At 41.2% G+C, this 25,525-nt stretch overlaps 1 protein-coding gene across 2 annotated transcripts in view; it reads right to left on the minus strand.

Moving 5' to 3' along the window:
- Positions 1-25,525, minus strand: part of AATF (apoptosis antagonizing transcription factor) — a 252,007-nt gene that overhangs the window by 54,616 nt on the left and 171,866 nt on the right. The window contains exons 11-12 of one of the 2 annotated variants that reach the window (XM_082244715.1): positions 13,009-13,100; positions 9,968-9,988 (exon numbers count right to left, since the gene is read on the minus strand). In XM_082244715.1, coding sequence (XP_082100841.1) covers positions 13,025-13,100 — 76 coding nt within the window. In that variant the 3' untranslated portion in view covers positions 9,968-9,988; positions 13,009-13,024. Of the gene's footprint in view, positions 1-9,967; positions 9,989-13,008; positions 13,101-25,525 lie in introns of those variants that run through there. The other variant, XM_082244714.1, reaches the window with a different exon arrangement.

A 25,525-nucleotide genomic window follows, 5' to 3' on the forward strand; every position in this document is an offset into this window, starting at 1 on the left:
CAGACCGGGGCTTCTTTTGAGAGCCTTGACCTTTGAACGGTTTGCCCTTGTAGTGCGACCGAAAGGCACGAAAGGACCCCTGAGGGGGCCGAAAATTAGCATGCTTCTTCCCAGAAGCCCCCTTAGCCTTGGGGAAATGGGGCAAGAGAGTGCTCTTACCTCCAGTGATCCCCTTAATCAACACATCCAAGGACTCCCCAAAAAGGCGAGACCCATCATAAGGCAGATTGGCTAAGGTCTTACGTGAAGATTGGTCCACCGACCAACATCTTAACCAAACCAGGCGGCGAGACAACACCGCCACGCTGTGCACACGTGCAGCCAACGGGACTAAGTCCAAGTCCGCATCACACAGATACATGACACCCTGGTGGACTTGATCCACCATATCCAGGGTCGCCGGGGAGGCCGAATCGGCCACTAGGACGCGCCTAAGCATCTGCGTCCAACTTGCGACAGCCTGGGCCGCCATGAGAGAGGCAAACAGAGCCTTAAGCATAGAACCCGTAACAGAGTAAGTATGACGGGCAAGAGACTCCAATCTCCTATCCGTGGCATCACGGAACACTGGGGAATCCTCTGCAGGAATCGCAGTGGATTTGTTTAAAACCGCAATTGCGTGATCCACCGGGGGTGGCACACACCACCGTTCATCAGTGGAAGGCGAGAAAGGATAACGCAGCTTGAACCTACTTGGCACAGCAAAAGGTTTGCGTAGATTGCGCCATTGTTCCTTAACAGCGCGCTGAAAATCATCATTGCAGGGAAAAACCTGCGGCGTCCTGCGTTTTCTCTGCGTCCCATAAGCCGCCAAGGCAGCGGGGGGACACACTTCATCCTGCAAACGCAGCGTTTGTTTTATGGAAGCAATCAAGTCATCCATGATTGCAAGCTCTTCAGGCGAGCCAGGGGGAGAATTATCAACCCCTTCAACTTCAGCCTCCACCTCGGACCCCACTAGATCCAGGGAGGAGCGGGACCCCGATAAGGAGACCCCCGCCATAACAGCCCCATCACCTTCACCCTCAGAATCAGAGGAAAGAGAAACTCTGGGTCTCTTAGTAGATTGAGCAGCCACCAGCATCTGCACCTGAGCAGCAAGGCCAGCCACAATAGTGGCTAAATCCCCCCCTGGGGGGGAAACAGCGGTCCCCTGGCTATCCACCAAGGCGGTAGGAAATTTGCCCTCCAGAGAATCCATTGCCCCAATATCAAATGCCGGATAATAAAGGGTTAACTGCCCCTTTAACAAGCGCGGCGAGCGCAGCCCACCGCACTACACACAAGCACAATGAGACCCCCACAGGGACAATAAAACTGACACAGGCAATGGATAAGAAGGATATAACCTGAGGAGACCCTCGCCGCTGCTGCTGCCTTGATCGGTGTACCCAGGAGAAGAGGAAGTGATGCGACCAGGGCGCTCTATTAAAGCCTATGGGAGGCTACAAGAAAATGGCCGCCATGCATGTAGAACATGCGGCCGGAGCGAGTGTAGGCAAAATGGCGCCGTTTGGCGCCGAAACCGCCGCTCCACAGTACAGTAATGCACACATTTTAGCCATATATAAAAAACATGGTAGATCGCCGCAGCGATCGCTGTATAGTGCCCAAACATGCCACAAAACATGCCCCACAGCACACAGCTTCTCACACTGACAAAGCTGACACACATAGTGTCACACAGCTCCCCCCCCCCCCCCCTGCAGCCCACAGCATGCAGCCGAGTGATAGGGAGACAAACAGTGAGAACAGAGGCAGGTTACACAGTCCCAGACTGACACCCCCCCCAGACAGACAGGTCCCCACATAGATACACTTACCTCACAATGGCGTGGGGGACCCGCACAGGCGAACAAGCCGCTGCACATGAGGCAGGGAGAGTCGCATACAAGACACACAAAATGGGGGTTAAGAAACTGCACAGCGTCCAGTGAGGTAGCCACCTCACCAATCATCCCTGCACCGAACAGGGATGGGTCGTTCACTGTGCCAGGAGCGTTACCTGGCTGAACGCTCGATGGCAGGCTGGGAAGCCACTGACCCACGACCTGCGACCAGGGGGATCAGCCCGAATGATCCTCTTCATCAGAAGAACTAACTAATGCTGACAAAAAGAACAGCTAAGTAAAGGTAGAGAGAAAACTCAAACAAAAAATCAAAAAAGAAGAAAGAGTCTGGGGCACAAAGCCCCAGCACAGAGAGAGCCAGCCACTCCTGACAAGCTAGACATTGAAACAGATATGGTTGCAGGAAGTAGGAGGGTATTGACTGAGGGGACCACCCCTTGAGGGTGGGATATGTTAAAAGCTTTAATGTTAACATATTCTGTTGCCTAGCTACTCCTTCGGAGCAAAGTCTAATACCCCATTGTGACGAATATGAAGAGGCGGCGACTGTCGGAGGACGTAAGAGAAAACACTGTTTGGATTCCCCCGAGGTAGATGCTGCGCTACTGTATTCTGACAGCGGAGACTTCTCCACTGTCAGAATACATGGACCAGAGCTGCAGCTGATTGACTGCATCGCTGACTGAAGGAACCAAGAGTCGTTTAAGAGAAGTCAACACTCCTCCTGAACAGGAATGACCATAGATGAATCGCAATTCAGCCAGTCCTGCTGAACCAGTTGAATTTTAATCCATTTATTGTCAGCTTTAGCAGCGGTTCTAGAGACTTTATTCCATCTATAGACTGTTAAAAGAGAACATCAAGATAACCTCTTTAGGCAAGATTTAACAATAGTAGTAAGCTTTTGATGCACAATTAAAACATACTGAAATGACTAGCAGAATGTGTTTGCCAAGTTCTGCAGTTTATTAGAAATGTGCTAAATGCAAGCAACAACCTTTTTTTGTCCTCCACAATTTCAGTAAGAGGCAGCATTTCTGTCTTATCCATAATTTCAGCACATCGGACCTCTCCTGCCTCCTTCCGAATGCTGTGTGCCATCTTTAATGATGATATATGGCTGTCCTTTTCTGCTGCTCAACTGGGAGGAGGTATGTGTGTGTGGGGGGGTCAAACATATGACACTACTAGGCTGGGTATCAACAATCGAATTATAAACCATGTCAATCTGGGTTAATGCAAAGCTGTAATCCTCTTTAACAAGAGATCAAATCAGTGTCATGAGTTATGTTCAGTCTGTAATCAGATAAGAAACAGAGCAAGTCTCTAATAAAAGAGTAATGAGAGGCCTTAATGATGCTGTTAAAAGGTATCACAAGTTAAATTATTGCTCTTGTTCTAACCGATTAAATCAATGTTGCATATATGCAGCCTTGTCCTACCTGTCAGACTAACCTGTGAATTTAGAAAAGATAAACAGTTCAGGAAACCTCAATATAACAAATTCACTCTCAGAAAGAGTGCAGTGAGTTTTAGTTTAAAAGCATAAAATGGATTTAATGCACCCCAAACACAAATCATTTCAACTCATGTTTCATTGCAGTAAAAGTGGACATGTGGTAACAGAAGTCTGTTTTCTCCTAAAGCACCAATGTTCTCCCTAGGTTTTAGGAATGGTCCAACTGTTGCTTATGTTAAAAATGTAATAAGAGAAAAAATACTGAATTCCAGCTACAATAGGGTCCCTTGACATGGGAGTTTTCAGCCATGTACATCTCCCCTCATTAACATTTAAAAAAATTAGGAGAAACTCAAATATATAGAGCAAAACATTTTTGTCCCTGCCATACCATAAAAAGAGAGTGTGCACAATGCTTTTCTTCTTGGCACTTTGTTTCAGAAATGTACAGAATTCTAAAAGAAAAATATTTCAAGACATCAGTCCATGAGTCTGAGCTGACGTGTATCTGGCTCATGCAGCAAATAAGCATTTAAGAAACTTAGGAGAATAGATAAAAACATACAAAAAAACTTCTGAATGTTCTAAAAAAGTCCACTTGAATTGGACAGACATATCCAGCTGAAAATATTTGTTCATGTTCACAATCAAAAAGTGTTGCCAAGCTAAACCAGCTCATCAAAAAGAGTAAGGCTCCTTTCACACAGGCTTTCTGCCCCAGGGGACTCCATTTTGCTCAGCGGGGCTCGATCCGCCGATCCCCGGTGAGCAGGTGGATGACAGGTCCATCTCCGCTTATTTTGCAGAGACAGAACTGTCAGATCCCCACTTTCCTCTATGGGGGATTGGATGAAAATGAACCGCCTGTCCATTTTCATCCGATCCGGTCCTCCAGACGGATGGAAAATAGGGTTTCCATCCATCTGGATTTCATGGATAGGATCGGATTGGAGAGCAGCGGGTGTCAGCGTACATGTCACTGCTGACATTCGCTGCTCCATAGAGATCAGTTCCGCCTGAAAAAACTGACAGGCGGACCTGATCAAAAAGACCGTGTGAAAGGGGCCTTCGGTTCGATTCCTCCACGACACCTGGTCCACAGCTGTAATCGCTGCAACCAAAGTGGAGCAATCGTTTAGGCCTCAGTCACAAAGACTTCAGCTTAGTCTGAACGACATTGCATACAGCAGCTGTCATATAGTTTTGAGTACAGACTTGTAAGGGAACTCTAACAGAGTTAATGTCTTATTAACATGACTAATGCTGGTCATACATTATACGAAAAATCGTTCAAACTCATTTTCGAAAAATGAACACTCGGCCGTGAGAGCAAACGATCGTGCCATCATGTAATGACTGTATTTTGATTGATAAATTGTTAAATGGACATAAATGAATCAGTTTTTCATTCATTTTGTCACATATGCCTAATGCAAACAGTTTGGGCGAGAAACACATTAATCTTTCAATTTATTGTTCGTTTGGCAGAATTTTACAAAACTGTTCTTTCGATTTTTCAGCTATGAAAAATTAAAACTGATTTTCTATTTGCGCACATTAACTTGATGAAAAACAAACGAACGGACCAAATGACAGATTTACCAACAACTTTTTGGCTAGTGTATGGCTTACTCAACCCCTAAGGAGGCCTGCGTAAATCTGTACTGCTGTTCAGTACTTCAGGGTAGACCCTGAACTCAGGCAAAGCACCCATCTTTCTATTGGTTGTTAGGAACTTTTTGGAGTAAATGTAATTAAAGGGTAAATGTGGTGACATTATACCTATATTTTTATGCTCCCTATGGTGTGCACTAAAAATTATTTTTAAAACAATTTGTTTTGTTAGGGCAATATAAAATACTGCATAATAGTATTTTGTATGTTTTTTTTGTTATCCAGTAGGTGGACCTTTCTTTGATCAGTTTGATGAAAAAAAAAAAAAAAAAAAAACAACAAAATAAAAAACACAACACTATAATTTACAGACCTCAATAGCTCAGGTTGCAGTCTACACATAGAGGTAAAGTCAAAGCAGATATACCAAAAGTGCTTTGGAGACTGTATTGTATGGAACTATATTAAAATGTATTTGTTCCTTTTTGTAAAACAGAGAATGTATACATACAATTAAAAGAAAGATATAAAACAATTTTTTAAAAACTTGAAAAAAAAAAAACATTTCTATTGCTCATAGCAACTTCATGCCATCATATGTTTTCAATGCAGTTAGAAAATTAAAGTCAATCCCCAACTGATCTGTACAAGCAACATCTAAAACATTTAAATAACTCTGCCACATATATTGTGTTATTTTCTCAAATGTATTTATCAAAAAGGGAGGATGATCAAAATATACATAATTCATATTTCAAGGCTCAACTAAATTTACTAAACACGTAAAGAAAAATCACTCACTTGAAATATTGTATGAAGAGCGATACAATATAACAGGCATAAAAAATTACACATGACTGGCACTCTTGTGTTATAAATTACTTTAATACTGAACTAAAGAGCTGTATTTCATAAAAAATTCCTGCTCCCTTAGGTATTGATCTCGGTCCAAAAATACAACTTGGGATGCATCCAGATACATTACAACAAAGGAGAGAGAGAAATTAACTTGGATAATGCTGACAGCTGCAATAAGCATTTGTACAGGACTCTGGAAATTGGAATCATTTAGGGACGTTGAGGCGTGATGGAGGGAGCTTGAGGACATACTGCAGTATAATAAAGTTATGTCTTGACAAGGAGAAAAAAAAAAAAAGAACTTTGTCACCTATAGTGCAAATATACCACACATAAAGTGCTCCTGTGCAATAGCAAAAAATATGTAAGAATGAAGATTTCACATATTCTAAACCTTAAAAGCACCGAGATGGATAAAAGGAATCAAACGTTGAAGCATGTATAAACCCAATAACATCTTAGGGCTCTTTCACACGGTCCGCCTCCGTAGGCGGATCCGTGCTGCTCAGCGGGGATCGATCTGCCGATCCCTGCTGAGCCGGCGAATGACAGCTCCATCTCCGCTTGCAGTGCGGAGAGGGAGGTGTCACAGCCCCCGCTGCTCTCTATAGGGGATCGGATGCCTGTCCGCTCTCATCTGATCCGATCCCTGAACGGATGGAAAAATAGGGTTTCCATCCATCCAGATTTCACGGGCAGGATCGGATATGGATGGCAGCGGGTGTCAGCAGAGGTGTCTCCGCTGACATCCGCTGCCCCATAGAGCTGCATGGAGGATTCGATCAGATCCGCCTAAAAAACTGACAGGCGGATCTGATCGGAACGCCAGTGTGAAAGAGCCCTTAAAGGATAGGTTTGCATTTTAGAACATGTTTCACTCTTATTTAGTGGATGCAAAAACCACACACCACAACCCCGGAGGAACCGGGATAGTAACTTAATCGGAGGAAAGGCATACATCAGACGATACTGATACCAAGGGGCTACCAACGCATCCGAGGCGTCCGCCAACGGATCGCGCGTTCTTGCCACGAACATTTCCACCTTTTGATTTAGCCGGAATGCGAACAGATCCACGTCCGGGGATCCCCACCTCGCACACAGCATCTGAAAGACCTCCGGGTGTAGGGACCATTCCCCCTGGTCCAGGGTCTGGCGGCTCAGATAGTCGGCCTGCCAATTTTCCACACCCGGAATGTGAACTGCTGAGATCGTCAGGACATGAGTCTCGGCCCAAGACAGAATGTCGGTCACCTCCCGGGCCGCCCGAGCACTCCTGGTGCCTCCTTGGTGGTTGATGTAAGCCACCGCGGTAGCATTGTCCGTCTGTACCCGGACAGGTAGGCCACGGAGACGGTCCGACCACTGGAAGAGACAGAGTTTTATTGCTCGCAATTCCAGCACATTTATCGGGAGGGAGGACTCCTCCTCCGACCAAGTGCCCTGGGCAGACAGGTTGCCCAGGACTCCACCCCAGCCCGACAGGCTGGCATCCGTGGTAATCACCGTCCACACCAACGGACGGAAGGACTTGCCCTCCGCCACCGACGGGGACTGGAGCCACCACAGAAGAGCCAATCTGGTCTGACGACTAAAGGAGACACTCAGATCCAGGGACTGAGGCAGTCTGTCCCACCTGGCCAGGATCTCCGTCTGGAGAGCCCGCGTGTGAAACTGAGCAAAGGGGATCGCCTCGAAGGCAGACACCATCAACCCCAGAGACCTCATACAGGTTCTGAGCGACAAGGACGGGTTGTCCCTGAGGGACCTGATCTCGTCCTGCAAGGTCCGGAGCTTGTCCTCTGGTAAGAACACCTTTGCCTGAGCAGAGTCCAGAATCATCCCCAGGTAGGGAAGACGAACCGATGGAGACAACGCCGATTTGTGTACGTTGATGGTCCATCCGAACTCCTGAAGCGTCTGTACCGTGATGGACAGATCGCGCACTAGGTCTTGGCTGGCACGTGCCCTCAGAAGGAGATCGTCCAGGTAGCCCAAGACCGCAATGCCCTGTGCCCTCAGTAGGCCCAGAACCGGCGCCAGCACTTTGGTGAAAACCCTGGGTGCCGAAGCGAGACCGAAAGGTAACGCCACAAACTGGTAGTGGTCCTCTGCGACAGCGAACCGAAGGTACCACTGATGACCCTAGAAAATGGGGATGTGCAGATACGCATCCTTCAGATCTATCAAGGCCAGGAATTCCCCTGGACTCAGGGAGGCCACCACCGAACGGAGAGACTCCATACGGAACTTCCGAACACGCACGAAGCGGTTCAGCGATTTCAGGTCCAGAATAGGACGCACTTTGCCCTCCTTTCTGGGCACAGTGAACAGATTTGAATAAAACCCCCGAAACCTGTTCCGATGAGGCACCGGGACAATCACCCCCTGAGACAGAAGGTCCTGCACCGCTTGGTGCAGGTCCTGCAGACGCCCTGGGGACAAGTGAAGATTTGAGGGAAAAAATCTGTCCTGGAAAGGAATTCGATCTTGTACCCCGATCGAATGATTTCCTGAACCCACCTGTCCGATTGACATGTTTCAAAGAAAAATCAAATAAAAGATTAGGAAGGCTGAGACTGAAGCCCCAGCACAGGGAAGCCTGACTACTCCTGACGCTAGGCAGATTAAAACTGAGTTGGGAGTGGTGATGCGGGGGGGGGGGGTATTGACCAGATAGGACAGCCCCCATGGGTGTGTATAAGCTAATGTCTTTGTCTTTGGACTAAGTCTATAAGCCTAGCTACTCCTGCGGATGGGAAGTCAATACCCAATACCCAGAGGAGGCGGCGACTGTCGGAGGACGTAAGAGAAATGTATTTTTTGCTAAAAGGTAACTTTATTATACTGTATATGTGCCATCTGGAGTTTAGTTCAGGTACAAACAAATTTACATGCACATTAGGGGATAATAAAGATTACATGTGTGGGTCCTTTAAAAATAATGAATTTCTCAAGGTAAAATACAAGTTCCAAAACGAAAAGGCATTATAAATTATATTTTAAAAACCGCAGATAAAATTTATAATATAGATCCGTTCATGGCTGCCCATATTATTTTGGTTAATAGCTTACATGATTTATTTTAATCCACAGACCAGTAGGCTACTTACTCTGAAATATAATGGCTACACTGGGCTCTCATTGTTGGGTTTTGCTTCTGTTAATAATATTAAGTAATATGTTAATTCCATTAAGGTGAGAGAAAACTGTATGGACTTATCTTATTCACTGTGTACTACTTTAGTAATCAATGCTGTGACCAGACAGAGCTGCAAACACAACTGAAGAATAAAAACATTGCAATACACCTTCTCTAAGAATGTATGTGATACATTTTCTAGCTTTACTACACTGGAGAGAAAAAATTGTTATGGCATATGCAATGAATTCTGCAATCAATTTTTCTGCAGGAAAATCAAACTTAAAATTTTCAACATCTTTGTCAATTTAGACAAAAAAACTAATGATAAAATTCAATACCACATACGGATAAAGAACCCATAAAGGTAAATTAAAATGGCTTTTGGTATTTTTTTTACTTTTTAAAAATTTTTTAAACGGATGTTATAGTTTTGTTTTGAATTATACTTCATATACAGACAGCATAGCAGAAGACATCTACTTTTAGGCACTCTGTCTCTAAATACAACCTGGGGAGAGAGACAGATGAGTCACTTGTGTACATTTCAGCTTGTGTTACTGAGCTGTGTACACAAATGTTTATCAGAAAAACTTAAGGGGGAACTAGAAAAATCTGAAAAAGGAGCCTAAAGCTTCACATGATAGCCAAAAATATTAATATACAATATACAATATCATATTTACTAAAACAAAAAAATAAACTAAACTACAAAGAAAATATGTACATAACCCTATACAGTTTTTTTAAAGAAAGTCAAATCTTTCAGTAGGAGAGACATAAGCGCAGTTCATCTAAGATTATAAATACAGGATTAAAAATATACTGTAGATGTAAAAAAGTTTTTTAGTTTGGTAAATCTAAAATACTGAATTGCATATGAATAAACTGTATTTTCATATTTAGCCAGCAGGTGGGGCACAAAGGTTTTCCATATGGTTTTTAGGTTTTTCATTTAAAAAAGCCTGTTGTAGAAAAAAGCCCTGCTGATTAAACTGTATGTTCATTTAAAAAAAAAAACCATTACATTACTTGCAATACTTATGCATTTCCCCATGTTTTATTCTTTTAAAAATGTTGTAAGTAAATGTATCTGCCAGAAATCCATTGTGCTTTTTTTCCTGTTTGGGTTGACGACACAGTGCCTTTATTGCACTGAAATCCCAACCAACGTTGTTAGCTATGCCTGCTGTACTACAAACCAAACGTTCCCTCTCCCCACTTGACCTGCATAAATTTTATTTCCCAGCCGAACTTTGCTGGTTCCTTGATTGTCAAAAGACTTTCCCACACATCGGGAAATGTAGTTCTGGGGACGTGCCTATATCATAAAGAACTGACCCCTCCCAGCAGCTGCCCCTACAAGAGTTTTAAAAGATTGGTGATAAGGTGGGGTGGGGGCAATAAAATGCATTTTCTTGCCATATAATGTAAAAGAAAAAAAAATGCTGGGATATGATCTAATCGGGAAATTGAGATGTTTGAGGTTAATTTAGATAATGCCTTAAAAAATACTCTACAATGAAATTCAAACACACAAAGTATTGAGACTGAGGAATATATAATTTCCCCCCTCTGCTCAGTGGGCTCCATACTTAATAGGTTCAATCAGATAGGGAGCTTAAAAACAAAACAGCTTTTGCTATGCTCTAAATCTATATTTTTTTCTGTGAATCTGTTGTCAAGGGTGCATCCTGTATTAAATATTGTTTGTAAAACAAAGACTTTAGATAACTAGCATAACATGGATTGATTAAATCACTTATATAAACATAAAAAAACCTTGACCCCCAAGCCATCACAGTTTATTATTGAAAAACAAAAAAAGTCTATATAGAGCCAGAAATGAAAAATTCAGCCTAGTTATTCTAAGGGCCAGGAATACTAGGTAATGTCAGCTGTTACTATTGCTTGTTCAGTTATAGAACTGGAAAGTGCAGATTGCTTTACAGATTCTGACTGTCACAGTCTTGGTTCTGGCAAACTGTGACCCAAGGCTCATACACCATATAAGAAAATCGGGCAAACATTTTCGTCCAAGGAACCATCGTATGATTTTCTGATAGTGTGTACACAAATTTCAACAGCCGATTTTGATCTTCCGAACAAAAATTTCAGAAGGGACAAACTCCAAAATGTTTCTGGTACCAGACCAGAATGAAGGGTTTTTGTTCAATGTGTATGTTTGTGTATGATTTTCGTATGAGAAAAGTCAGAAACAAAAGACTGCAAATGATCAGAAACCATAAACAACAAAAAAAGGCTTATGTTGTACGAGAATCTTCGTACATGATCCTCAGTTCCGACTTGCTGTGAAACGAGGAAAATCAGGAGATTGATTGCCTGATTTTCTATGTGTGTACCCCACCTTACACCAGGGAAGAGGCCTTATACAGCACTAAGACAGAAAAGGACAACTGTTGAGGGGAAAGGAACAGAATACTATTGATTAAAAAAAAAAAATGTATTTTGATACAAGTGCCTGAGACACACCTTTCACTTCTGCATTATTCAAGTAAAAAAAAAAAAAATTGTACTTTCTGATCATTGTTTAGCATAAAGGAAAGAAATTAATTTCTACAATACAGTAATCATGGCATTCCTTTATAATTACTAAATATAGGCAAATGCACTGATCTTCAGTAATAAACACATTTCCACAGAATAGAGGTATAATAAATGTTTGTTGTCTGAATGATTCGTCCTCTTCTAAGCCTTATCTTTACTTTTTAATTTCAATCTCCAATGCCTCAGTGAGAAGTGTCAAGTTTTCGGGAGCTGTGTCTTACTGATGGTATAATCACTGAACATCCTGGGTGAGTGAGAAGGCTGCACATAGCTATAAAGCACAGAGATCATTAGCACATACAGTTGTGTGTGGAAAGCTGGGTCTCTGTTAGGCTGAGAAGCATTGCTCCATTTGCGGTAAATTGCACAGATACAAACACATGAATCAACTGCTCCAACAAACCAACAGGTATAAAACACACTGTATAGGCCACAGATTTTAGAAAGTCACCGCTCACGCCACAAGCCATTCTCAGATAACATCTAGCTGATGTTAAGAATAATAGGCTGAATACATAGCGAAACAACTTTACGCTTTTAAAAATAGGCTGGGCTTAATAAGATGGTTTCAGCTTTTCGCACAAAAAAAAAGCTCTCTCGGTAGTAGTAGTTTTCACAGATCTATGCCTTGCATGTTGTCAGACGACACCAGGATAAATAATAAGCCTTGTAGCAAACAATTTATATGCGATTTCAATTAAATTCAATGAATTAAAGCGTACTTATGAAACAAAAATGAAACCGAAAATACAATACCGCTCCCAACATTGCAGTATGCCAGTGAAACTTTATGAGGGTTCATTTATAATTCTACATTTAAATTGTATTCATTTTTGTGCTTTTTAATGCTTTAAGATGCATTTCTGCATTCATTTATATATGTGCTTTTCCGCAATGGAATCTGCTAGCTTCATTCTGGGATTCGGCAGAACTACATAGGAGTTAAAGGTGCGACACTGGTGTATCAGTTATGTATGTGATAGGGCAGTCCTGAAAAAAAAAGATGAGGACTGAATTTGAACTGCCAGATATTTCAGTTTCTTAAGTGTGCTGATTTGATTTTAGCTGAAATGAAAACGAAGCTTATACAAAGCTTTTAATAAAGTTCAAGTTATTTTTATAAACACTGCAAATGCATCCTGCATTTTCAAAGAAACCCACTTTAATAATTCACTGAACATGCATAACTAGAATTGTTTCTAAACCCGCGTGACCGACACAGGCACTGACACAGCTTCCAGCAAAGAAATGAGATGCAGATTTACACATCTATCTAAATGTAGCATACACTTGCAATACTTCTGTTGGCTTGTGTTTTTATCAGGCTCATTTTACCATTCTACTGGATTTTACAATGATTATGATAATGTAAACTGGTTAGATTACTAAAGCTGATGTGCAGGGGATGTCCTGCCCTGACAGTGGTGACAAATGCCTAACTGATAAGAAAAAAAGCAGGACGACGACAGTGTGAAGAACAAGTCGATATCACGCTGCCATGAAAGCATTTGATAAACATTATTAGTCTATTACTCACCTGGCCTCATCATTCATTGTGCTGTGACCAATGGGAGCCATGAAGCTTACCAGTTTGCTATGTACATGATACCTATTAAAAAAAATATACATTAAGTACACCCTTTAAAATTAAACCATTGTACTGTAACACATTTGATCTATTTTCAATAAATCTGTGGAGAATTGTATAAAGTCATAGGTAAATCATATAATTGATTTAAATTTCAACAAACAACTCACAGTAAACATGCAGCCAAATATTCTTGGTTGTTTGCTCTTCTATGCATAAATTACATGAATCATTTTAACTTTTCCTGGTCATTTCGCTCTGCTGCCTCGTTCCTCTGCTATCGGAGTCACTTCTGACAACTTTTCCTGACACCAAGAGAAAAAAGGTGACAGGGGAGAGCTCACTGCCACATATCCTGTGATTGACAGCCTCAGCTCTGTTCCTGTGTACTATGAGATGGGATTGCGTCCCTTCCGTCCAATCAGCTCTCCTCACTGAGTGTAACTTCAGCTCCCCGTCCCCTGCATTCTAGAAGCTCAGACATGCTGTATAAATTCTGGATATTGAATGTATGTAGAGAACAAACTACTTCAGATGAACAGGTACAAATTATGTAGGAGGATTTGCTTCATCTCTGTGTGTCACTTGAGGTTAGCCACTTCACTGATTATTATTATTTTTTTTTTTTTTTAAAGGTAAACTTATCCTTACAAATACTTTAAAAGATAAAATTACTTAAAAAAAAAAAAAAAAAACATTATATATACACACACACACACACACACACACACACATATATATATATGTGTATATATATATATATATATATATATATATATATATATATATATATATATATATATAAAATAATATTTTTGCAGTTTACATTTTTATTTTTGTTTACACTGCAGCCTGTAAATCATTGTACCCTTGTAATTCATGGAGAACTACAAGCTGACGGTACTTGTAGTTCATTCATTCACAGGAAACACTGAATGAATGATGTGGCTACGTGGGCAAAACCCCAAACAGGTGCACTGTTTTCAAATTGAGACAGAGGTGCAGGAAGAAGAGAGGGGGGGGGGGGTGCTGGCGGCGGCAAGTGGGTGTAAAGAAGAATGTTACATCCTAAATATAAGTGTCATTTGTAACATATTCCTAAAAGTGAACTTAGCTTTTAGAGCGGTAATAAACCAAAAATGTATTCTATAACAGCTTACCAATCATTAGATGTGGTGGCTGTCTCAGTTTCAGGTTATCTTTTTTCCCTCTGTTCTCGCCTGGTGATCCGACCATTAATACCAATTCTGTATTAGTGAGGCACAACTCTAGAGAAATCAGCAGAGAGGGCACAGCCGACAGCACCTTGTCATTGTCTGGTAGGTGGGCTGGGGGGTAGTGTTAAATGTATTAGCAGATTTAGAACCACTAACAAATTGGAGCCGAAATCCAGCTCACACTTTATATTTTTGCACGATTAAGTAAAAGCGCCTAAATATAATCAACCCTGCCAGGGTTAAGTGGTTTGTCTGATCCATGTAAACCGGTACATTCTGCTGAAGAGCTGAAAAAGCTGTGCTTTTGAAAAACAGACTTGCTGGCTGGTTCATAGATGAAAATAGAAAAATGAAAGCCTAAAAAAGGAAACAGCCATCACATCGAGTAACTGGTAAGGTGCAATATAATAAATGTTTGCTTTCGGGTTTTATACTGCTTAAAGCCAGCTCTTTAAATGGATCACAGAGTGCGTGAATTTGTAATTTTCACTGTTATAGATGCCAATATGAGAAAGAAAAGCTAGGTTGTTAGTCAAGTGTTTTGTCATTTCTTAACATTTAAAAAATGAACAACTTATAAAAAAAAAAAAAAAGTATGAATAGTTTTAACCTTTTCGCAAAAAAATGTATATTTGTATAATGGTTTGTGCAGCCATTAGACAGATTTTCTTCTACATTTTGAGGCACCAAAGATAACAGCTTTTTTTTTTTTTTTGCTACATAACACAATAAACAGCTTTCATCTAATTCTGGGTGTTGCTATGGTTCAGACACTCTTGCTATTTTCACTTAATATTTAAAAAAAAAATACAATCTTACAACTATTTTTTAATTTTGGTAATTTTTGCTTCAGGCTGTCTGTCCATTTCCCTAAAGTTTCATAGCACAAAAACCTTGCTAAGCACCTACAATTTTTTTCTACTCTGGCACTAGCTTCACTTGGAATTTAAAAGAAAAACTATTTTTTTTTTGGATTGCTGGGTCCAGCTTAGTTACCTCTATTTTTGTGTACACTATAAGGTTGATTTACAAAAACTGGAGAGTGTAAAATCTGGTGCAGCTGTGCATAGAACCCAATCAGCCCCCAATTTTTTTTTTTTGTCAAAGCTTAATTGAACAAGCTGAAGTTAGAAGCTGAATGGTTACCATGTACAGCTGCACCAGATTTTGCACTCTCCAGTTTTTGTAAATCAACCCCAATGTCCAGCGGGCTAATAACGTAGCAAAACACCCTCTGTCTAACCCATGTTTATATATAGGTTCCTTAACTGCCGCTTGCACTGATATGATTTCCACACCCCAAAGTAAATCTAATAATTTTAAAGTACCATGCAGCTCCTCCAACTCTTTAAACCATACACAATTCTACTCCCGTATTAAAATATAGACAATTTATAAAAAAAAAAAAAAAAAACAAAAAAAAAAACAAATCCAAAACTATCCTTGCGATCTGGAAATTATTTGTGATATCACAAAAAATACAACAGTGAACAAAATATTAATTAATACACCCAGTCTGAAAAGTATTGAAGCATAAATGTGGCCAAAATGGTGAAATATAAAGAAAAGAAAAAGAAAGGGGAGTCCATCTAGCAGAAAAAATTCCAGTTGATCTATTTAGATCCTGTGTGTTCTACCACATGACCGACTATGCTCACCTGAAAAATGGAAATAGAAAAGGAGGCAAAATCCTCCTTGATCTCCTTAAAAGGATTTCCACACCTCCATCAAGAATGATTCCTAAAGTTAATGGAAGCCACCACTTTCTCCTAGTACTCACTTTTCTGCTTATAACTCAAGAAAACAAAAAACAAAGCCAGCATCATGCTTACTGCGTACTTTCTCATTTTATTAACCACTTTAAGACTGGAAGGATTTGCCCCCTTAATCACCAGGGCCTATTTTGCGATTCGGCAATTGTTATTTAACGGACAATTGCACGGTCGTGCGACGCTGTACCTAAATAAAATTGATGTCCTTTTTTCCCACAAATAGAGCTTTCTTTGGTGCGACCATTATTCTGGGAAGACGTCATATGACGTGATCCAGAAAAGCAGGGCAGGCGCGCGATCGTGTGCGCGCTGCCCTGCACTGCCGGTGTCGGGGTGTCCCCCGGGACACCCCCCGTCACCGACAGGGGGGAAACAGTCAATGGGCGTGGCTGTTTCCCACGTGATCGGCTGTGTTCCAATGACACAGCCGATGACAATAGAGGAGCCCGGAAGATGACCGCGCATGCGCAATCGGGAGCGCGCAGCACGGTCATGTCGGTGGCGCTGTGTTCCGTAGGAACACAGCTGTCACCGGCAGTAGTAAACAGTCACTGACAGTGACTGTTTACTAAGTGATCGGCTGTGAATCCATTCACAGCCGATCACAAAATGTAAACAAAGAGCAGTAACTCACTGTTACTAGCTCTTCTCCCCTCACACAGCTTCCAGTGTGAGGAGAGCAGAGCTAGAAATAGTGAGTTACTGCTTTGTGTACCTGTAAAAGTAAAATCACAAAAATAAATGTCCCCACACAGTCCTCAGCCCCCCCCAATTGCACCTGTCACCCAACAGTCACCTCATCAGTGCCCAGAAATTGACACCCATAAGGCTACGTTCACATGTGAGCGTAGCGATCGCAGGCAGAATCACCGCGATTCTGCCCGCAATCTGGAAATCATTGCAAATTGCGGGACGCCTGTGCGTTGCCCCTGATTTGCAATAGCACCCCAAACGCTGTGCGATGCCGCGATTTCCACCTGCCGAATCGCGGTAACATCGCACAAACAACGCATGACGCCCAAAAAAGGTACAAGAGCTTCTTTGGGGCGTCATGCCTAGCTTGCGTGAGGTTACCTCGATTCGGCAGGCGGAAATCGCAGCAACATCGCACAGCGTTTGGGGTGCTATTGCAAATCACGGGCAACGCACAGGCGTTCCGCCATTTGCAATGATTTCTGGATCGCGGGCAGAATCGCAGTGATTCTGCCCGCGATCGCTACGCTCACATGTGAACATAGCCTAAAGTTCACCGGTCACCAGAGACTGCCATCAGTACCGCCGTGCACCATCTCCAGTCACCCGTCACCCATCGGTGATCATCGCCCGTCACCTGTCACCCCATCAATCACCGTCACCTGTCACCCCATCAATCATCGTCACTTGTCACCCCGTCAGTGATTGTCATCTGTCACCCCATCAATCATCGTCACTTGTCACCTCATCAATCATCGTCACCTATCACCCCATCAGTCATCGTCACCTGTCACCCCCATCAGTCATCGTCACCTGTCACCCCATCAGTCATCATCACCTGTCACCCCATCAGTCATCGTCACCTGTTTGCCATATACATGCAATCACTTACCGACCGCCTAACGACTATATGCGTCGGCCATTAAAAGCTAAATACTGGGGTTATGGCAGCAGATAGCTGCCATAACCCCGGTATTTTTTTAAATGGCTGGCGGTCGGCTTTCAGATAAGGGTGGTCCCAGTGGTGGATTCGCCGCGGAATTACCCTTGCAGTGCAGGGGAAGAGGTGCCCCCCCCCCTCCTGCCGCGTCCCAGACGTTTTCCCAGCTTACCGGACCCGCCGGCAGCGGGGAAAACTATCCGGTCCCGGATCCTCAGAGACAGAAAGTCGAGTGAGGGCAAGATGGCCCTCACTCGACTCTATGGTCTTGGAGGACCGGAGCTACGTCAAAAGACGTTGCCTAGCAACTGGTTTAAAGGGCCGTTTTTTTTTTTTTTTTTCTTTCCTTTTTCAACAATTTTTTTTCTTTTTTAGTGTAGTTGTGAGGTCTTTTTGACCCCAGATCTCACAATAAAGAGGACCTGTCGTGCCTATTTCTATTACAAGGGATGTTTACATTCCTTGTAATAGGAATAAAAATGATCAAAACATTTTTTTTTTTAAACTGTGTAAAAAAAAAAATAAATAAATAAAATAAATAGGAAAAAAAAAAAATGAAAGCGCCCTGTCCCCCGTTAGCTCGTGCGCAGAAGCAAACGCATACGCAAGTCCCGCCCACATATGTAAACGGTGTTCAAACCATACATGTGAGGTATTTTCTTATTTTTTAGTTCAAAAAAGTGAATTTTTTTCAAAAAAATTGCATTTGGAAGACTGCTGCGCAAATATGGTGTAATAAAAAATATTGCAACGATCTCCATTTTATTCTCTAGGGTCTCTGCTAAAAAAAAATATATAATGTTTGGGGGTTCTAAGTAGTTTTCTTGCAAAAAAAAAATGATTTTAGCTTGTAAACACCAAGTGTCAAAAATAGGCCCAGTCTTAAAGTGGATAAATGGACAACTTTGTGAAAAGTGCTACTTGGATGTTAGGCCTATGTATGTGGCCAGGCTGTGAAAAAGTGTTACACATGTGGTATCGCCATACTCAGGAGGAATAGCAGAATGTATTTTGGGGTGCAATTTTTGCTATGTACATGCTATGTGTTAGAAATATTGCATAAATGGACAGCTTTGTGTAAAAAAAAAATGTGTTTTCATTTTCTTTCCACATTTTCCAAAAACTTGTGGAAAAAAATGACATATTCAAAAGACTCATTATGCCTCAAAAATTATACGTTGGGCTGTTTGCTTTCCAAAATGGGGTCATTTTATGGGGGTTTCTATTGTCCTGGTGCTCCAGGGCCTTCAAAAGTGCGATAGGTTGTCAGGAAATTATATGTGTAATTTGTGCTCCTAGAATGCCGGACGGTACTACTTGGATGTTAGGCCTCTGTATGTGGCCAGGCTGTGAAAAAGTCTCACACATGTGGTATCGCCATACTCAGGAGGAGTAGTAGAATGTGTTTTGGGGTGTAGTTGCAAGTATACATATGCTGTGTGAGAGAAATAACCTGTTAATACGTCAATTTGTAAACAAAAAAAAAAAAATCTTCATTTTGCAAAGAGTTGAGGGAAAAAATGACAACTTCAAAAAACTCACCATGCCCCTTATTAAATACCTTGGAATGTCTACTTTCCAAAAAGGGGTCATTTGGGGGGTATTTGTACTTCCTGACTTTTTAGTGTCTCAAGAAATGAGATAGGCCTTCAGTACATCAGGTGTGGTCAAGTGTGATCAATTTTCAATGATTAGCACCATAACTTGTGGACTCTATAACTTTCACAAAGACCAAATAATATACACTTATTTGGGTTATTTTTACCAAAGATAAATAGCAGTATAAATTTTGGCCAAAATTTGTGAAGAAAAATTACTCATTTGCTAAATTTTATGACAGAAACAAAGAAAAATGCGTTTTTTCACAATATTTTCAGTCTTTTTTTATTTATAGCACAAAAAATAAAAAACCCAGTAGTGATTAAATACCATCAAAAGAAAGCTCTATTTGTGTGAAAAAAAGGACACAAATTTTTTATGGGTACAGTGTTGCATGACTGAGTAATTGTCATTCAATGTGTGAGAGCGCTGAAAGCTGAAAATCAGTCTGGGCAGGAAGGGGGTGAAAGTGCACTGTAGGCAAGTGGTTAAACAAAAAAAAGAGCTACGATTTTGAAAAAAAAAAATATATATATTTTTCACATTCTTTTATTTGACATTCTCAAAAAAAAATTATTTAAAAATCAAAATTTTTTAACATTTTAGGCCAATTTGTTTTCTGCTACACATTTTTGGTTAAAAAAAAAAAAATTGGGAAAGATTTGTCATTTTTATTGTTTTTTTTTTACTAGTAACGGCAATCTGCAATTTTATGCGGGACTGCGACATTGCGGCAGACAAATCGGACCCCTGACTGATATTTTTGACACTTTTGGGGGTACCAGTGACATTACTACAGTAATCAGTGCTATAAATATGCACTGTTACTGTAATAATGACACTGGCAGGGAAGGGGTTCCAGACAGACTCTTGCATATTTCAGCCAGTGCTGCACTGACGTTTCTGGATTCTGAGTCATGGGGAAAGTAAAAGAATTGTCAAAGGATCTACGGGAAAAGGTAGCTGAACTGTATAAAACAGGAAAGGGATATAAAAAGATATCCAAGGAATTGAGAATGCCAATCAGCAGTGTTCAAACTCTAATCAAGAAATGGAAAATGAGGGGTTCTGTTGAAACCAAAACCACGGTCACGGTCTAAAATTTCAGGACAAGTGGCCAGAAGAAAGCCATTACTACGCAAATGGAACAAAGTATCCCACTTACAATACGCCAAACAGCACAGAGACAAGCCTCAAACCTTCTGCCACAAAGTTATTTGGAGTGATGAGACCAAAATTGAGCTTTTTGGCCACAACCATAAACGCTACATTTGGAGAGGAGTTAACAAGGCCTATGATGAAAGGTACACCATTCCTACTGTGAAACACGGAGGTGGATCGCTGATGTTTCGGGGATGTATGAGCTACAAAGGCATAGGAAATTTGGTCAGAATTGATGGCAAGATGAATGCAGTATGTTATCAAAAAAGACTGAAGGAAAATTTAGAAAATACGTGGACATTCCAACATGACAATGATCCTAAACACAAGGCCAAGTCGACCGGTCTTTGGCTACAGCAGACTAAAGTGAAGGTTCTGGAGTGACCATCTCAGTCTCCTGACCTCAGTATCATTGAGCCACTATGGGGAGATGTCAAACGTGCAGTTCATGCAAGACAGTCCAAGAATTTACAGGAACTGGAGGCTTCTTGCAAGGAAGAATGGGCAGCTTTACCATCTGAGAAGATAAAGAGCCTCATCCACAAATACCACAAAAGACTTCAAGCAGTCATTGATGTTAAAGGGGGCAATACACGGTATTAAGAACTGGGGTATGTAAAATTCTCAGGGTCATTTGGGTAGTTTCTGTAGTCATTTATGATTTAAAAAGAGTAAACACAGTTGGCTGATAATAAATGGCTTCAGCCAAACACTAACCATGAGTGAAAGAAAAGTTTTTGTGTTATGATTCATATTCTTGGAAAAATGGCCAAGAAATGATAAATTCTGCCAGGGTATGTAAACTTATGAGCACAACTGTAGATGTTTATATGCACGCATATGCGGTTTTATATGCACGTATTGTTGTTTACTGGTAACTATAGAAACTACCACCAGAATGACGATGTTGTCGATGTGAATACTGCAACCTTCCACCAATTCACAACATATTAATACAGGGTAACAAACGCTTTGATAACTGCATAGTAGGGTAATAGGTACAAAAAATTATTTAAAGTTGATGATCAATCTTTAAAAAAAAAATCGTTAAAAAATTTGTATAGCACAGCACCATCTATTGTCACATTACCATATTGCACAAGAATATAAAAATAATGCACTGAGCATCATTACAAATAAATACAAATAAAAACAAATAAAAACAGCAAAACAAATGTATTCAGGATCCGATTAATATACACTGTGTCTTGTACATACAACAATGTTCCTTTTGAAAAGAAAAAAAAAATCCATAATATTGATACGAATTCCAAAGATTTATATATAAAAGTATAGATCTACAGTATATATCTATAAACACACACACATTATATATATATATATATAATTTGTATACACACACAAAAAATAATTAAAAACCTGCATTCTAAAAAATCATTAATGAAACAATTGTCCAGTGGGCTGCAGGGGATACTAAAAATCTTTGATGTAATATGCTGCATACAATTGTCAATTTTAAATTTCTGGCACAGCTGCTGGGAGTACCGCCGTTCATAGTGTGATGAGAGTGGGTTGCTTGCTCTTCACCTTGCCTCCTTTTCTCAGAATACAAGGCATTTTGTAAAAAAGGATGAGGAAGAGAGGGGGATCACAATCTCCCCTTGTCCAATCACAGTATGCCTTGCATAAGATGTATTATGGATGCATAATCCCACAACTATGTTTTGTAAGATGGATTAATGCTTTGTTCCCTGACTATAAGTATTTCAAGTTTGCTTGTTTGTAATGATTTTTTTCATGTTTAAAACAATAAAAACATTGAGACAGTAAAGTATACAAGACATTTTCTGAATGGAAGATTGAATGACCCACTATCGTTACTGTATGACTGGAGGAATTCAAAGCAGCTGGGTTGGAAGATCAAAGCTGGCAGTGGTATGAGGCATAAGGCAACTAGGTTTTTTTGGGCCAGCAGCCCTCTGGAGGTATACCAGGATTTAGAGATAACCAAGCTGGACTTAGCAAACATCAAAAAATATTTTTTTTCCCCTCAATTCTCACTTAAAAGAATAAAATCACCTTTTGCAAAAAAAATAAATAAATGCACTTTTTGCAAGTAAAAACAAATGTGCATTAATTAATTTATTTTTTTAAACTGCAGTAGGTGAGGTATTGTACCCGCAATCAGCAGATTGTGGATGCCAAAGCCTGGAGTTTTGTGGTAAACAATAGGGAAATCAGAAGAACAGAGGGGAGGGCCCGGTGTCCTATACTGTACTCCAGAAAATAGATTTTTACTGGTAAGTCAAAAATCCTATTTACCTGATTGTGCAGTACAAGACACGGGCGTCTTTAAATGATTATAAGTGAGGCATTAAAAAAGCAATCCAACTCAGGAGTGGGCAACACAGCTAACAATGCCAACAGACCGTCAAAAATAGTCAGAGAACAGCTTGTAGAACATTATACTCAAAACAAACATGTTAACAGAAACCTATATGGCAGCCTTGCAAATATGAGAAATGGAAGCTGGATGCTGAAAAACCCATAAAGCACCAACAGATCTAGTAGAGTGTGTAAACACGGAATGAAGGAACCCTATCCTTCACACAACAGGTTCTAATATCTTGTTGGATCCACCTAGCAATGGTGGGTTGAGACGCAGAAGACCCTTGCAGGAACCTTCAGGAAGCACACAGAGGGAACCTGATTTGTAAAAGCGGCAGTAGCTGAGAGGAAAACTCTTCCAGCAAACCATATCCAGACAGTCTAGAGAGATTTATATTGGGTATTTTGGAGCTGGACATATAGAAGGAAGAACAATATCCTGATTAAGGTGGAGGACATAAAAACAACTTTTGGGAGAAAGACAACTTTGTCCTTGTGCCACACTGAAAAAAGTTCCTTACAGGATAAGGCTTCTTATACAGAGAGAGTGCTCAGAGGTGACAGTCACCAGAAGGGCCATCTTACAAGGATGGCTTCTGAAGTGCAGAGAGAACCAGATTGGGATCACAAAGGGAATACTGGGGAAGGAACAGGGGGAGAAACGTAATACTCCCTGAACAAAGCCATGCCATTAAAGGTTCAACTGACTATTGACAGAAGGATCCCTAAAAATGGAGCTGGGAGACCGGGCCACAGGCACAACTGTGAGTTGTGTAGCAGGGCCCCCAAATCCATAGATAGTATTAAGGAGAGCATCTAACCTCTTATCTTGTCTGTCCCCATTGTTAAGGCAAGAAATTGCCAGATTCCCCACAGGAAACATCCATCTCATAAAGGCAACCTTCCTAAGTAGGATCTTGTGTGAAATGTTTAGGAGGAGAACAAATCTGGGAATTTTAGAGAGACTACACGCTGGATACCTTAGGGTGAGCAGACTCTGGTTGCTTTAATGCTAAATACAAGCATGCAGATTCAATAAACATAGAAATAGTCTCCTTTAGTTTAGGGGAAATGTCTGTAGCTGGTGTATCATCCTAATCTAATGCCCCAGAAGAGGAGTGGTATCTGGCAAAGTCAAAGACCAATTCAGGAGGGGAGATCAAAAGGGGCATGGCTGTGTGACGCCTGCTCTTTACAGCCTCAACAAGGCCAGACATTTTGACCATGAACTGTGAACATTGTGGCAGAAAATTCAAGGAAGGAGAAGACTGGCATAGCCTATGAGCCAGCTAAATGACCAGAAAAAGGCAAGAAACCAGAATGAAGGCAATCATGAGAGGAAAGGGTTCTTGAGCCCTGAACAGGTGTACTAATACCTCCAAGGGAGCTAAAAGCTGAACCTAAGCTAACAAGCCCATATGACCTATTAACCTTGCATGCATGTGATCTAACATGCCTGCGAAAATTGGCCCCTGAAGAGTATTCACAATCTGTAGCAGTGGAGCAGAAAGAGGGATGTCTTGGTTTAAGCACTTCTAGACCACTAGTAACATGCCTTCAGAAGGCAAAGAAATCAGCAGATGTTGTCAGTCTGGAGTTCTGAATTCAAAGAGGAAGAGATGGGGCACGTAGTTGCAGTAACTTCTGCAAGAACAAGACTGCACAGGCGATGAAGGTGTTTTGACGAATGAAGGCGAACTAAATCACCATTTAAGATTTGCAAGTGGGCACAGTGGTGACACTCCAGGTGCACTCTACAAATGGCACAAAATTTTAATCCCAGACATCCTGTTTCCTACAGCATCACCAGAAAAGAGGAACAAGGTTCCAGTAGGTAAACTGGGCATTCTGGGAGGAATGTTTAGAGGGCTTCCACCCTGTACTCACCACATCAGTAGCAGTAATTACCAGGGGGTTTAACTCCATTCTGGCTTGCTTTGCCTTCTATAATAGGCAGGAGTCTTGAGAGACTGGTGTCTGCAGTAGGCAGACTGTGGCACTGGAGTGCCGAGGGGAACTATCACAAGAGGATTCAGTGCATTGCAATGTTACACCCTTAAGGCTCAAGCACTGTTACTATAAAATTACACTGGCAGTGAAGGGGTTAACTTTTTTTGAGAGGGAGGGGTTATGTGTGTCCCTAGGGGTGTGATTCTAACTGTGATTGGCTGTGGCTTGAGGTGTAGGAACAGTGATCAACGGTCCTACATAGTAGAACCGTATTATCACTATTCCTACACAGGGGAGAAGGACAGGCGGCTTGTTTACATTAGCCGCCTGCCTTTCTCCCTCTCCACCGACGATCGCGAGTGACCGGCGGACGAGTCCAGCGACCTGGAAGCTGCATGGAGAGCCACAGTGCAGCCAATTGATAAAATAATAATTTTAGAATTACATCTTTCAGACAAGGACAGAGATAAACAACTGGCAAAATTCCCTGGTAAAAAATAAAGATAAAGCTAAAAAAAAAAAAAAAAAAGACGACGGGAGCGAAGAACATAAGAAATGTGAAAATTCTAAAAATCACTTTAAAACTGAATATCCCAAAGCCCCAAAAAACTATCACTACTAACTTTTTCAAAATTGATAAAACCCAAAGAACAACTTTCTTATGTACATACACAGATGCTGCAGTTGCTTATTTTCAGGTCAAACCATAAACCGGGAAATAAAAACAAAACAAAAAAAAAAAAACCACACAAATGTAAATTATCT

This window comes from Pelophylax lessonae, assembly GCF_965119305.1.
Source record: "Pelophylax lessonae genome assembly, chromosome: 2".
In the NCBI taxonomy this organism is placed as follows: Eukaryota; Metazoa; Chordata; class Amphibia; order Anura; family Ranidae; genus Pelophylax; species Pelophylax lessonae.